Here is a 16,329-nt window from a genome sequence, read left to right on the forward strand (position 1 = left end):
AGTCTCTGGGACTGAGGAGGATCGTGAAGCCCTACGACCAGCCGATTGTGGGCACTTACGCCACTGTTGGTCGTCAGCCTTACCGCTGGTGGAATCCTGGGATGGGAGGGACCCAAGGGACCCCTTGCGAGCGTGAGAAGCCGAAGAAGTTGGACACTTCTCCAGGTTAGAAGCAGGGACGGACGTCCCCGATGGGTGGTATGGTGTTGCTCCTGAGGTAGGTGGCGCATGAGCAACTCTGTGGGAAGAGTCCCCCACTGGCAAGGGGGCAGGAGGAGTTGTACTACTCGTCGATCCAGCCGGAATTCGCAAAACTGATGGGGCTAGCACAGGTGTCGTAGCAGCGGCATAGGAAGATGTCAGCCTCACAGGATGTAATCGGTCGTACTTCCTTTTGGCCTCAGTATAGGTCAGTCGGTCCAGGGTCTTGTATTCCATGATTTTGCGTTCTTTCTGGAAGATTCTGCAGTATGGCGAGCAAGGTGAATGAGGCTCTCCACAGTTAACACAGATGGGAGGTGGGGCACATGGAGTATCGGGATGAGATGGGCGTCCGCAATCTCGACATGTGAGGCTGGAAGTACAGCGGGAAGACATATAGCCGAACTTCCAGCACTTAAAGTACCGCATCGGGAGAGGGATATAGGGCTTGACGTCACAACGGTAGACCATCACCTTGACCTTCTCCGGTAATGTATCACCCTCGAAGGCCAAGATGAAGGCACTGGTAGCAACTTGATTGTCCCTTGGACCCTGATGAACATGCCGGACGAAATGAACACCTCTACGCTCTAAGTTGGCGCGCAGCTCGTCATCAGACTGCAGAAGAGGTCCCTATGGAAATTAATACCCTGGACCATATTTAAACTCTTATGTGGCGTGATGGTAACGTTAACATCCCCCAACTTGTCACAAGCAAGTAACCTGTGTGACTGGGCAGGGGATGCCGTTTGTATCAGGACTGAACCAGAGCGCATTTTGGACAAGCCCTCCACCTCCCCAGACTTGTCCTCTAAATGCTCTACGAAGAACTGAGGCTTTGTGGAGAGAAAAGACTCCCCATCAGATCTTGTACATACTAGGAACCGGGGCGAATAACTGTCACTGCCATTCTGGGACTTACGCTCCTCCCATGGTATGGCCAGAGAGGGGAACGTTTTCGGATCGTACTTCTGAGCATTAAATTGAGCCCGAGAACGCTTAGAGACTGCTGGCAGCTGGCCACCAGTGAGAGATGATGTACCACGCTTCATTGCGGGTCATCCGCCCCGATGCCACCTACTCCGACCAAGGGGCCTCCCCACGGGTGCCACCCAGCCTCAGCAAGAGCCACCTGGCAGGATGGCCGTTGCCGGGAGTCCCGATACCCCAGTAGGATAGGCATCTACTCCTTGGCATACATGGGGAGTTGACAGCACAGGCATCAGTAGAGCGATCCCTGTGTTGTTAGGGGGCTACAACCAACAGGGTACATGGCGGCCCCACCACAACGGACTGGCTACCGTGCTGGATGTTAGGTGACATGTGGTCCATTGTCGTCGTCAGTGCAGAAAGTGGCACTGCACAGCGCAAGGTGGAAAGTGCATGCGGGAACGTACCCATGCCCAAAAGATGGAGAGTGGGCAGCACTGCAATGCAACGACAAATAAGCTGGCGAAAGGTCTGATCGCAAGATGGACACAATGCACCAAGTAAGGCGCCCTTCCCCAATCGGCTCGCTCTTCGGAAGAATTTGGAGATATGGAGGTCAAACCCGACAGGGGACCATCACATAAGACCGAAACATTTGAGACACCTTTTAGTCACCTGTTACGACAGGCAGGAATACCGCGGGCCTATTCTAACCCCCGAACCCACAGGGGGAATTTGAAAAGAAGCCAGGTAAGAAAAGAATGCTGACACTGTTGCAAAGTGGGTTGTGAGGTGTTCAGCTGGAACTGACGCACCTGCAGAAGAAGACCTGGAACAGCTGTGATTTTTGGCAGCCTAGTAGCTTGCCCCACACCTTGGATGAAGGGAGATGTGTTTCCAAGGAGGATATGTAGTGTTCCCATAATTCCTTCTCACCGTTTTTAATTATCTAGTGAGCATTTGCACAGGACAAATCAGTGAAAGATGTCACTTGAGGCATTGAAGGGCCTTTGACAGTTCTGAATAGTCGTAGCAAAGTCTTTGGTCCACCATGGTACCAGCTGCTAGTGTAGGGAGCCCACAGAAAGGTGGATAGCATTTTCAGTAGCGAAGGCAATTGTGCTGGAGACACCTCCAACAATCTTGCTAATACAATCTGCCAGAGAAGGGATGAAAGTGATGGGAGAAGAGCCCAGCATGGCTATTGGTATGTCAGCAGTGGCAAGGAATGACAGGACCACCAAAATATGATCACTGTCACAAGTACCATCACATAGCAACCATTCTAATGAAGCCATGAGAGGGGGGAAAGAGATGGCAAAGTCAATAGCCACAAATGTGGCATGTGCAGCACTAAAGTGGGTAGGGGTTGAGAATACACACGTCAAGACCAGAAAGAAGTTGGTCTCCAGATTTCTGGGAAATGTTCCCCAAAGGGAGCCCAGTCACTGATGAGACTTGGGAAGAGGATGCTGCTACTATGATTATCAAGTGTCGAAGACATCCATTCCAGAGGATGCTGCTACTATGATTATCAAGTGTCGAAGACATCCATTCCAAGAAAGCAGAGTTATTTATCAGTTCTCTTACAACAAAATCACACTCCTAGACAACATTAGTTCAATAGATGAAAAATGCTCTAATTCATCTCATTTAGTACATGGGAAGTAACATTAATAGGCCATGGAACACTGAAAAAATTATTTGCAGAACAATGAAATGCAGTATACCACACTGTTATTTGTTTGGTTGGTTTGTTACATGTTCCAAACATTATTGTTACATATAAAATTTTGTGAAATAATTCAACTGAAAGTCTGTATAAGATAATTCACTTTTAAAAACTGGTACATGCTATCTATTTACAGATGAATGTATACAGTGGTATGCGCTGATGGAAATCTGTCAGCTCAAAAAGCACTGTAAATGCCACCATTTGGCTTATGTGAAGAATGTTTTTGGGAAGTGGTATTTCAATGTGAAATTTTTTGTGGAAAGGGATTCTTTTTTACATTAAACAAAGCAATGCCATGGAAATCTTTATAAAGGTTTATATGGGTTAACAGGTGTCAATTTAGGGATAAGTATTGTATGTACTTTGACTACAAGGACCCCTCCACCCACAATTTAAATGCCATTCACACAGTAAGCAATGGTTTGTACTAGTAATAGAATAGCAGGTTCAAAATACTCATGTTCCCACAAATGATGTTTTACAGGATTTTCTGGATTGGTGATTGTATTGAAAAATTTATTTTGTTAAAAAATCAGCAATAAAGAAATTTTATTTCTATATAAGTTTCAGGCAGGTAGTGCTCTTCTCCATAAGATTACAATTATAGCTTTATTAGTGAGCATAAAAAATAAGCAGGAGAATGCAGCGTAGTACTGCAGTCATATGAATTGCAGTTCATATACAAATATCGTGTCAAGAATACCACACAACAAGTGCAGACATCATGCAGATTTTGTAAAGGATTACAAGGAATAGCCATCCACTTTCCCTCGTGTCCAGAGGAGACCTTCCATGAGTATGTAAGTAAAAGTAAAAATCACTCGTCACACAGACTATCTGCGAAATTGCCTTTCCTCAAACAACTAGTCAGCTATTTTAAGACATTGCTCAGTTATATGAACATATTGATCATAAATGATGCAACTGGTTTGTGTAGGAAGTAGAATATAACATTTAGAAGTCAGTGACACTAATTAAGTATATGGTTCTTTGATCTTCCACAGGATCATATAAATCCCACAATATTCACCAGAGCATCCTGTACTGCTGTACCGGCAATCAGCAACAACTAGTGTGCCTGATGAAGCTGTTTTACATCACGCAAATATACTGGTGAGCCAAAATATTATGATCAACTGCTTAACAGCATGCTGGTTCACTTTTCGAACACAATAGAGAAAAACCCCATTTTTACGTTCCCACATTTTACTTTTCCCACATTTTACATTCAGCTTTGTTGGTCCCAGCAGAAGTTCTATTCTCTCAATAAAATGTTTTCCCATCATTAATGATACTGTGTGATAACATTTCTGACATTTTAAGTTTTCTTTGACATTATCACGACCTTTAACATTGGTTTCCATACAGATTGATGTAAAAAGTGCACCATATTGCCACACAAAATCAGCCTTAGAACAAAGGAGAAAACACAGACTATATGCTAAGTTATTTATCACATAATGTAGCGTCAGTGCAGTAAGCAAGATTTTCACTGTAAGTGTGCTGGGTGATGGCCACCTGTATTATAAGTTTGCAGTTTTCAGAAGGGTGGGAAAGTATGCTGAGTCACTGCCTTAATGAAAATCACAGTCTGATGATAGTGATTATAGTAGCCACCTTCCTTCTGGTCCTTGTGTTGTATTGTTGTTGTTGTTGTGGTCTTCAGTCCTGAGACTGGTTTGATCCAGCTCTCCATGCTACTCTATCCTGTGTAAGCTTCTTCATCTCCCAGTACCTACTGTAACTTACGTCCTTCTGAATCTACTTAGTGTATTCACCTCTTGGTCTCCCCCTTCGATTTTTACCCTCCACGCTGCCCTCCAATACTAAACTGGTGATCCCTTGATGCCTCAGAACATGTCCTACCAACCGATCCCTTCTTCTGGTCAAGTTGTGCCACAAACTTCTCTTCTCCCCAATCCTATTCAGTACTTCCTCATTAGTTATGTGATCTACCCATCTAATCTTCAGCATTCTTCTGTAGCACCAAATTTCGAAAGCTTCTATTCTCTTCTTGTCCAAACTGTTTACCGTCCATGTTTCACTTCCATACATGGCTACACTCCATACAAATACTTTCAGAAATGACTTCCTGACACTTAAATCTATACTCAATGTTAACAAATTTCTCTTCTTCAGAAACGCTTTCCTTGCCATTGCCAGTCTACATTTTATATCCTCTCTACTTTGACCATCATCAGTTATTTTGCTCCCCAAATAGCAAAACTCCTTTACTACTTTAAGTGTCTCATTTCCTAATCTAATTCCCTCAGCATCACCCAACTTAATTCGACTACATTCCATTATCCTCGTTTTGCTTTTGTTGATGTTCATCTTATATCTTCCTTTCAAGACACTATCCATTCCATTCAACTGCTTTTCCAAGTCCTTTGCTGTCTCTGACAGAATTACAATGTCATCGACGAATCTCAAAGTTTTTATTTCTTCTCCATGGATTTTAATACCTACTCCGAATTTTTCTTTTGTTTCCTTTACTGCTTGCTCAATATACAGATTGAATAACATCGGGGAGAGGCTACAACCCTGTCTTACTCCCTTCCCAACCACTGCTTCTCTTTCATGCCCCTCGACTCTTATAACTGCCATCTGGTTTCTGTACAAATTGTAAATAGCCTTTCGCTCCCTGTATTTTACCCCTGCCACCTTTAGAATTTGAAAGAGAGTATTCCAGTCAACATTGTCAAAAGCTTTCTCTAAGTCTACAAATGCTAGAAACGTAGGTTTGCCTTTCCTTAATCTTTCTTGTAAGATAAGTCGTAAGGTCAGTATTGCCTCATGTGTTCCAGTATTTCTACGGAATCCAAACTGATCTTCCCCGAGGTCGGCTTCTACTAGTTTTTCCATTCGTCTGTAAAGAATACGTGTTAGTATTTTGCAGCTGTGGCTTATTAAACTGATAGTTCGGTAATTTTCACATCTGTCAACACCTGCTTTCTTTGGGATTGGAATTATTATATTCTTCTTGAAGTCTGAGGGTATTTCGCCTGTTTCATACATCTTGCTCACCAGATGGTAGAGTTTTGTCAGGACTGGCTCTACCAAGGCCGTCAGTAGTTCCAATGGAATGTTGTCTACTCCGGGGGCCTTGTTTCGGCTCAGGTCTTTCAGTGCTCTGTCAAACTCTTCACGCAGTATCGTATCTCCCATTTCATCTTCATCTACATCCTCTTCCATTTCCATAATATTGTGCTCAAGTACATCACCCTTGTATAGACCCTCTATATACTCCTTCCACCTTTCCGCTTTCCCTTCTTTGCTTAGAACTGGGTTTCCATCTGAGCTCTTGATATTCATACAAGTGGTTCTCTTATCTCCAAAGGTCTCTTTAATTTTCCTGTAGGCAGTATCTATCTTACCCCTAGTGAGATAAGCCTCTACATCCTTACATTTGTCCTCTAGCCATCCCTGCTTAGCCATTTTGCACTTCCTGTCGATCTCATTTTTGAGACGTTTGTATTCCTTTTTGCCTGCTTCATTTACTGCATTTTTATATTTTCTCCTTTCATCAATTAAATTCAATATTTCTTCTGTTACCCAAGGATTTCTACTAGCCCTCGTCTTTTTACCTACTTGATCCTCTGCTGCCTTCACTACTTCATCCCTCAAAGCTACTCATTCTTCTTCTACTGTATTTCTTTCCCCCATTCCTGTCAATTGTTCCCTTATGCTCTCCCTGAAACTCTGTACAACCTCTGGTTCTTTCAGTTTATCCAGGTCCCATCTCCTTAAATTCCCACCTTTTTGCAGTTTCTTCAGTTTTAATCTACAGGTCATAACCAATAGATTGTGGTCAGAGTCTACATCTGCCCCTGGAAATGTCTTACAATTTAAAACCTGGTTCCTAAATCTCTGTCTTACCATTATATAATCTATCTGATACCTTTTAGTATCTCCAGGGTTCTTCCATGTATACAACCTTCTATCATGATTCTTAAACCAAGTGTTAGCTATGATTAAGTTGTGCTCTGTACAAAATTCTACCAGGCGGCTTCCTCTTTCATTTCTTAGCCCCAATCCATATTCACCTACTACGTTTCCTTCTCTCCCTTTTCCTACACTCGAATTCCAGTCACCCATGACTATTAAATTTTCGTCTCCCTTCACTATCTGAATAATTTCTTTTATTTCATCATACATTTCTTCAATTTCTTCGTCATCTGCAGAGCTAGTTGGCATATAAACTTGTACTACTGTAGTAGGTGTGGGCTTCGTATCTATCTTGGTCACAATAATGTGTTCACTATGCTGTTTGTAGTAGCTTACCCGCATTCCTATTTTCCTACACATTATTAAACCTACTCCTGCATTACCCCTATTTGACTTTGTGTTTATAACCCTGTAGTCACCTGACCAGAAGTCTTATTCCTCCTGACACCGAACTTCACTAATTCCCACTATATCTAACTTTAACCTATCCATTTCCCTTTTTAAATTTTCTAACCTACCTGCCCGATTAAGGGATCTGACATTCCACGCTCCGATCTGTAGAACGCCAGTTTTCTTTCTCCTGATAATGACATCCTCTTGAGTAGTCCCTGCCCGGAGATCCGAATGGGGGACTATTTTACCTCCGGAATATTTTACCCAAGAGGACGGCATCATCATTTAATCATACAGTAAAGCTGCATGCCCTCAGGAAAAATTACAGCCATAGTTTCCCCTTGCTTTCAGCCGTTCGCAGTACCAGCACAGCAAGGCCGTTTTGGTTATTGTTACAAGGCCAGATCAGTCAATCATCCAGACTGTTGCCCTTGCAACTACTGAAAAGGCTGCTGCCCCTCTTCAGGAACCACATGTTTGTCTGGCCTCTCAACAGATACCCCTCCGTTGTGGTTGTACCTACGGTACGGCTATCTGTATCGCTGAGACACGCAAGCCTCCCCACCAACGGCAAGGTCTATGGTTCATGGGGGGGAGGTGTGTTGTATTATGACAGCTTTAATTTAACTTCATGGTAATTTACACAATTAAACACTGCTTTTGAAGTAGACTGTCTCTACAATGGGCTTTCACGAATCATTGTTACTTCCGTGTGAAATGCACTAATCCTAACTACTGCTTTTAACATATGTTGAATAACATGAAGAAGTGACAGAAAGAGTAGTTTACTCATTTTGCTTGTTGTGTTTCCTAAGCTTACCTGTATTTTACACTTTTCTGCATTTTACACTTTTTTGGGTCAGTCTGTTGAAAAGTCTAAAAAGGGGGTTTTACTGTACATCAGCAATTCAGTGTGGCATGGATTTGACATGTCCTTGGTAGGTTTCTGGGTGTACATGGCACCTTTTGGCTATGGACTGGTCATGCAATTTCTGTAAATTATTAGATGGTGGTTTGTAGGTGCGGAGCACTGCCCGACAGCATCTAAAATCTGATCTGTTAGATTTAGATTGGTCAAATTTTGTGGCCAAGACAGTAACTTTAGCTCACCATCATACTCCTCAAATCACTAAAGCATGATTCTGGTTTTTTTGACATAGAAAATTATCCTGCTGAAAGAAGCCATCACCTCTGAGGAAGACATCAAGCACAAATTAATGCTGTTGGTCCACAATAACATTAGTGTGAAAGCCTAGGTGAATGTTCCCCAAAGTGAATTCCAGCCCCCACTTGCCTGTGTCTGTATTGTCCATCAACCTGGTGTAACAAGTAACCTGATTCATCTGACCAGGTGATGCACTTCCATTGATCAACAGTCCAATCTCAGCGACCTTGTACCCACTACAGTTGTAACTGATAATATACTTTGGACATACTTCATATACTAATTTATTCACTCTTTGCATTATCACAAAAGATACCTGGAAATACTGTAAGATTAGCCTTTCTTACAACTTAAAGAATATTCTGATAATTATGAAAAAATGTTTTGCATAATGCCAGCATAACAACACTGGATACTAAACCATGCAGCTGAATAAACTTCATGAATTCTTGAAACTTGGTCTACTGTACACATTATGACTGAATGTAAAGCATCACGTAGAGGCCATCTTCATGACTGTATATTTATAATGCCTGTATTTGATTGATTAACCACAGTGTATTTCAGGGAACACTCTCAGCCTTCTGATTGTATGCAGACATCCCTTTTCCATCCGCTACAACCACTTTGTTAATATCTAGGTTGTAATGTCCAGTATTTCTCATATTTATTTATTCGCATGTGCACGGCCGGTCTCTCTCTCTCTCCCCCCCCCCCCTGCCCCCTCCCTCCCCCGCTCCCCAACACACACACACACACACACACACACACACACACACACACACACACACACACACACACACACACACACACACACCTTACAGGTCACATTTTTTATGTTTAGAACATATGCATTTGAATATATACACAATGCACAGTTATGGATTTTACATATGTATATAAAAAGGAAGCATACTAACCCTGGTGTACCATTATATGTCTTGAAGGTGAACTGTGGACCCATCCAGAGACGACGATGGGGTCCAGCATGAGTTACAATTTCAACCTGTGACAACCAGCGTTCATCAGCATCTGTCTCATCGTCACTACTATGGTGAGGAGCTGGACGTTCAGGAAGTGCCAGTAGTGGATTGTCAGATAGTAGTGGAGGAGACAGCTCAGCAGATAAAGTTGAGCGTAGGAGCACCCACTGAGCTTTTGCGTGGACATTCAGTTCTATTGGTGTGTCATCACAAACCTTCTCCTTGGGAACTGCTGTAGAATGAAAAAAGGCACATCAAATAAGCAACTCTGAATGTATATTACATGTTTTAGGTGTGATATCCTTTTACACTTTTTATTACATGCAACAAGAAGCTATCTGATTTAGAAACACAAATGTGGAACATTTAAAGAGAGGGGACAGTAAGCAAAATTCTGGAAGATATGATATCTACCAACTATGTATCTAATATTGGCTGTTATCATGAAATAGGGATGTGTAACAAAAGAGTATATGTTCCATTCTGATGTGTGTATGATTACAGTACAAAACAAAAGGCTGTATGATGGCACATAAGTGTAAGAAATGGAAAAATAATGTACTGAATGTCAATTGCAGAGTTATATTGCTATGAGTAAGACAACATAAAACAATGGATATTACCTCTTAACTCAAGAAAGATAATAAGGAATGCTGGAGAAGTTAAACAGTAGCCATAATAATTAATACCAAGCAAAAGGAGAAAATAATAGTTAAATAAAGGGGGTGGGGGGGGGGAGGGAGGGAGGGAGGGAGGAAATAATGAGAATTCCTTTCCTGCAGATGGCGGGGCAGTAATGCAGACTCCCCAGTGAGATACCTCTACTACACACTATTTCAAATAAGCTGACCAATCATCATTTATGGAGATGCATCAGTTAGCTCGGGGAATTTGTTTCTGTTAACACTGATTCATGTACTTTATGATTTTCCAGTCACAGACATAACAGAACAACATGCTAAGTTCTGCTTCACACAATGAAAAACACCAACAGACAACCTCCATAGTAACAATTGCCATGCCAATCATCAGGAGCGCAGCAGCCGACACTAGGCAGTGACAACTGCAGCCTCAGCCATGGGCAACGGTATGACCAATGTGACCATCACCCTCACAGCCCCCACCTGCTCAGCTGCCACCAGACTGGCCTACCACCCACAACTTTGTCAATGGTGCTAAAACTAAGATACCACCGACTGACACCAAGAACATGCACATTCAGCATACAGTACGATCTCACAGCAGTTTGGATCTGCTTGATGACAGACAATTCTATTGGCTCTCCTTCCTCCAACATACCACAAGCATGTAAGATTCTTGCCAAATTCACCAACTGCTTAGGGAGGGATGATATAGTTCTGAAAATTGATCCAGATGTGAAACATATGGAGGCATGAAACTCCCTGGCATATTTAAACTGTGTGCCAGACTGGGACTCAAACCTGAGGTCTTCGCCTTCTGTGGGCAACTGCTCTGCTGACTGAGCTACCTAAACACGACTCACAATCTGTCCTAGCAGTTTTGTTTCCAGCAGAAACTCACCTTGTACCATACAAATTTCACAGAAGTTCTCCTGCAAAACTTTCATGACCAGCACTCCCAGGACGAGAGGATATTGTATAGCTACAGCCTGAGAGGGAGGGGGGGGGGGAAGGGGGGGGATGTTTTCATGTTTCTATAGTGAACTTTTCACTCTACAGCTGAGTGTGAGGCAGTACAGTTTCTCGTGGCATTGGCTTTTTTCACAAGACAGCATCAATGGCATCACCCTTAGTGCCCCGTGTGGGCTTGGCCCACCATAATCATAATCATGATCATGATCATGTTCATTCATTCATCGTGTTTCTTAGATCCTCTCAAGAAGTAGAATCTTCACAGATGTGGAATGAATCAAGATATGCAGCAACAAAAGTCAGGGAAATTGCAAAAAAAACTTAATCTGAGCACTGTAATTGGATAGATAAATAATCTACTCACCAAAGCGGTGGCAAGAGAACACACTTATAAAAAAAAGGTTTTACTTATGCAAGCTTTCAGGGCCAGAAGAGTTGAACAGAATGGAAGAAGGGTGAAGGAAAATGACTGGAGAGATTTAGGAGTTCAGAAAAGCCACCCAGAACCCCATGTTCTGAACTGAAATTGTATTCCTGTTAGGAATTTGTTTAATTGTGTCATTATTATCGCCAAATGCGATTACTGATATGACTTTACTATGAATACTTTCTTTTGTTCGTAGATTGTCTACCAAAACTGGTAATATTCTGAAGAAAAAGAAACAGTAAGTGATCTAATACACTATAGGCACAGTAACCAAAAATCTGTTTAAATGCAAAGACAAGCCGTCCTCAATGAACTTAAATGGACTTATACGATCTGCCGTAAAATTGTGGCTCATACTACATGGGAAAAACAATAAGATGTAGAACAGTTTGCATGAGACTGTAAGAATACCACAGAAGCTGAAAACAGCAGAAAACAGATGCTACCTATACACAGCATTGTCTGGAAATGTGACACAGTTATGTAGTAGATGTAGAAATACTGTAATATTGGCACAATGGTAGGAACTATAATTGTTTGAAATACTGGAGGTCAGGAAGCACTAAATACAAATGGATTATTTTGTACATTTAGTATTAACAATAATTTACTGCCTGATTGTGAATTCTTCACTGTTTGTGTTTGTACCGTTATGCTCAACAATGTCTTTGTCTGACAGCAGTCTAATAACTTGAAACATAGGTCATAAAAACAAATAATCCGTGAAACAAGTAGCAAATAAATATGAGGTAGCTCCACCACACCACTGTTCACTGCAAATATTAATTCCCTTAATAAAGACTTCCTTGTTTATGTGTAAATTGAACATTTGCACATATTTTGGGACATGGTATCGACAGTACACAACTTATAACTGCTTATTAAATTCAGTAGCTAACACGACATGTAATACATTAATTTTAATAATAATGTTATCACTCTGTGAAATGTAGAAGCACACAAATTTAACAGTCAACTTTAATGTACAATACACACCTGATGCATGTCTTGGATCTAAACTGTACTCAACAAGGCTGCCATGACAGGCCATGACAAACAGGGAATCTACGGCTCGTTTGTTGGCCTTCCCAGGATTTTCACGAGCTCCAGTGGGAGAAGCAGCAAGCCATGCTCTTGGGGGTGCAAAGCAAGCTGCTACTCTGAGAGGTATACCATCATCAGAGCTCGCCGAATGGGTGCGGCGTACCAACGGATTCCGGCCATAACCTTGCTGTTGGTGTTGTTGGTGGTGCTGCGTCTGCTGTGGTCCAATTGGCAATGGAGAAGCAGGTGCAGATGATGGGTGGAGTCCTGAGGGCTGCCGTACCTACAGTTTTCATATGTGATTCATTTTATTAATAATTATTTAAATATCAAGTTCATGGAATATTCCATTAGTTCTTGGAGGAATACAGACATATTAAAAACCTGAATACACACTATTAATACAAATATCAAGTACCAGTCAAAAGATAACTGTGTTGCTTGATCCTCTAGCATCCTTACAGGATAACAACAACAACTACAATACTAATAATCCCCCCCCCCCCTTCCAAATGGGCACTGCCATGATGTGGTGGTGGAGCTTGAGTGCTCCAGTGAAGCTGAGAGTAGTGCCAGCTGTGCCACAAACTACTAGCAGGTTCAACCATTCTGGAGAGCTAAGAAGCAGGATTAAGTGTGCCGTGCAGGGTAGCCATACGGTCTGATTTGTCTTGTCTCGTTTTGCACGGCTCCCCCCATTGGAGGTTCAAGTCCTCCCTCGGGAGTGTGTGTGTGTGTGTGTGTGTGTGTGTGTGTGTGTGTGTGTGTGTGTGTGTGTGTGCGCGTGTGTGTTTGTCAGCACAAGTTTGTTTAAGTTAGCTTCAGTAGTGCGTAAGCCTAGGGACCAATGGCCTCAGCAGTTGATCCCATAGTCCTTACCACAAATTTCCAATTTCCAGGATTAAGTGCACCCAGCCAAGTTAACTCAATGGAGCAACAAATTAGAAAGGAAGCTATAGAAGCTCAGTTGTTGACAAGGGTAAAATGGACCATGGGTGTTGCCAAGGATACCAGGCATCAATTAACAAGTGCGTTACAGAAACTAAACAAAAAAAACTAAGAAGTGGCAGAAATACACAATGTCAGAGATCCACAAAGTCATGAAATGCTACTATATCACTGGAACCTCAAAAACATGGCTACTAAAAGTGAATGTATCAGCTCTGGAAGCTTGAATATTCAGACTTTTTTAAGATAACAGTACTACAAGTAGCTTATCCAAGATAACTTATCATCAGGAATCAGGTGTTCATTGGTGTGGAATTTGAAGAAATTTGGAAAATTGATGAAACATGACTAAAACAACCTACTCTGGCACTACAGACATCTTAGAGTCAAAGAAAAATTAGAAAAATTGTTGGCCAAATGGCATCTAATGCAGAAAGGAGGTAGCTCCAAACTAATAGTCAAAATAACAGCAATCAATGAAATTAACCAGCTTTTCTACAATACAGCAGTAACAGGCAATGAAAAGTCCAGGTTGGAATTACAATGATACTGAAATAGTAAATTTCTGCTCACAGTATAGAGGAAGTGTTGAGTTGCAGACAAGCACAATGAAAAAGACTGTTACAATGTTAAAGTTTTTGTACAAAGTCCTCCTTCTGCAGTAGAAAACACACACACATTCACAAAAGCGCAACTCTCTCTCTCACACAAACTCACTGTCTAAGGGCACTCGGAGCCCGAATGGCAGGTCAAGTTAAAAAACCAGAGCAAGAAGCAGCAGTCCAGTTATGTAAAGATTTCTGGAAAAATGAAAAAGACTATAACGAAACTGTTGGGTGGATAAGGAACTCTGAGGTTAAATTTTTTAAGAACAGACTGCAACAGCTGGAGGTAAATCCTGAAACTGTCACAAAAAGAATGAAGGAAGTCAAGAACTGGACATCTCCTGGCAAAGATCAACTGCACAGCTTCGGGATTAAATGCCTGACTGCTCTGCATATAAAATGGCCAAACTGTTTGATGCAATTTTGTAGACAGGAAGCATCAGTCAATGGCTAACAACTGGAAAAACACAGTTATACAAAAGGACCAAGCTAAGGGGAGACACCCAGAAAGTACAGGCCAACAACAGGTTTGTACACTGTGTTCAAGTTGCCGACAGGCATCATAAGCAGATAGAATTCAGGATTTTCTGGAAGAATATGATGTCATATGAGTAGAATAAGAAGGTGACATGTAAGAAAGCAGGGGCACAAATGACCAGCTCCTGACTGATAAAAGGATTAAAAAGAATTGCAAAAGCTGGAAAACAAATCTACTCACAAACTGGATTAAGTATGAGAAAGCCTTCGACTCACTGCCACACAGTTGACTCAAAGTGCCTGGAAACCATCGGGGACAGTAAAAACATCAGCAAATTCACAGGAGATGTGTTTGAGCCATGGAAGACAGAAGTATTTGTCAGAAAAGAAAGTTACCAAATAGCTGACATCTTGAGAGATGTCTCCCAGGGGGAGTCATTCCCACTATATTTTCATCATCATCCTGATGCTACTGTCAACTATTTAACATAAAGCAAACCTGAGCCATCACACAATGATAAATTCTCAGAAAATAACCCATCTGCTGCACATAAACAACCTAGAACTGCATGGAAAATCTAAAACTGAAATCAAGCCACTGACAGATACACTCCAAATATTCTGCAATGAAATCACTTTGGAATTTGGCTCAGAATAGTATACTGCACCGCCACTAAAGAACGGCAAAGTCTCAGAAACTCAACACATTGAAATGTTAAATAGGCAAGCTATAAAGTGGCACAAAGCCTAACGACACCTAGTCCATTTGCAGTTAGACATCATTACGCATGGGCCTGTAAAAGGTGTGATCAGGAAAGGGTACACCCAGAGGGCCTGAAAAATTTTGAAAAGCAAATTGAATGGCAGCAATACCATCAAGGCAATCAATACCTCTAATCAGATACACTGCAGGTATCATGAACTGAACACAAGTTAAGTTGGATAATCTGAGGAAAACAAAAATGCCCATGACAATTCACCATACACTTTGCCTTCTAAACGTGACAGTTTTTACTTGTACAGGTGGTAGAGGACTCTTGCAAGTGGAGCAGACAGTGTAAAAAGGGAAGCATATATTGGCAGAATATGTGAAAGACAGCCAAGAATCAGCACTGGTTTAAGTCAACAACACTAAGCTTCTGAAAGTGCAGCAAACCAAGAATCAATATCAGGAAGCTACTATCCAATGCTAGGCTGTCAGTTTGTGGAATAAAACACTGCGTGGGCAATTTTCTGAGAATATCAAAGGCAAAATAGATAAAGGAAAGACCTGGTCACGAATGACCAATGGAACCCTAACAAAGGATACCGAAGGACTGATTTTTGTTGCAAAGGAATAGGAAATCAGAACTACCATCATCAAAGCCAGAAGCGTGAAACCACCAGAAGACCCAAAGCGCAGATCCCATAAAAAAACAGAGGGAACAAATGACCCTATCTTGATCTGCTCAAAAAAAAAAAAAAATTATATATATATATATATATATATATATATATATATATATATATAAAAAGAAAGATGATGAGACTTTTGGTAAGTCTCATCATCTTTCTTTTTAAATATATTTTTCCCACGTGGAATGTTTCCCTCTATTATATATATATATATATATATATGGTTATAATAGAAGGAAACATTCCACGAAGGAAAAATATACTTAAAAACAAAGATGATGTGACTTACCAAATGAAAGTGCTGGCAGGTCGACAGACACACAAACGAACACAAACATACACACAAAATTCAAGCTTTCGCAACAAACTGTTGCCTCATCAGGAAAGAGGGAAGGAGAGGGAAAGACGAAAGGATGTGGGTTTTAAGGGAGAGGGTAAGGAGTCATTCCAGTCCCGGGAGCGGAA

At 41.6% G+C, this 16,329-nt stretch overlaps 1 protein-coding gene across 5 annotated transcripts in view; it reads right to left on the bottom strand.

Moving 5' to 3' along the window:
* LOC126175784 (breast carcinoma-amplified sequence 3 homolog) overlaps positions 1-16,329 on the bottom strand; it is a 223,946-nt gene that overhangs the window by 119,523 nt on the left and 88,094 nt on the right. For 4 of the 5 annotated variants that reach the window (XM_049922761.1, XM_049922760.1, XM_049922758.1 and 1 more), the window contains 2 exons: positions 12,392-12,722; positions 9,293-9,587 (listed from right to left, as the gene is read on the bottom strand). In XM_049922761.1, coding sequence (XP_049778718.1) covers positions 9,293-9,587; positions 12,392-12,722 — 626 coding nt within the window. The remainder of the gene's footprint in view (positions 1-9,292; positions 9,588-12,391; positions 12,723-16,329) is intronic. The other variant, XM_049922759.1, reaches the window with a different exon arrangement.

Source organism: Schistocerca cancellata, chromosome 3 (genome assembly GCF_023864275.1).
Source record: "Schistocerca cancellata isolate TAMUIC-IGC-003103 chromosome 3, iqSchCanc2.1, whole genome shotgun sequence".
Lineage (NCBI taxonomy): Eukaryota > Metazoa > Arthropoda > Insecta > Orthoptera > Acrididae > Schistocerca > Schistocerca cancellata.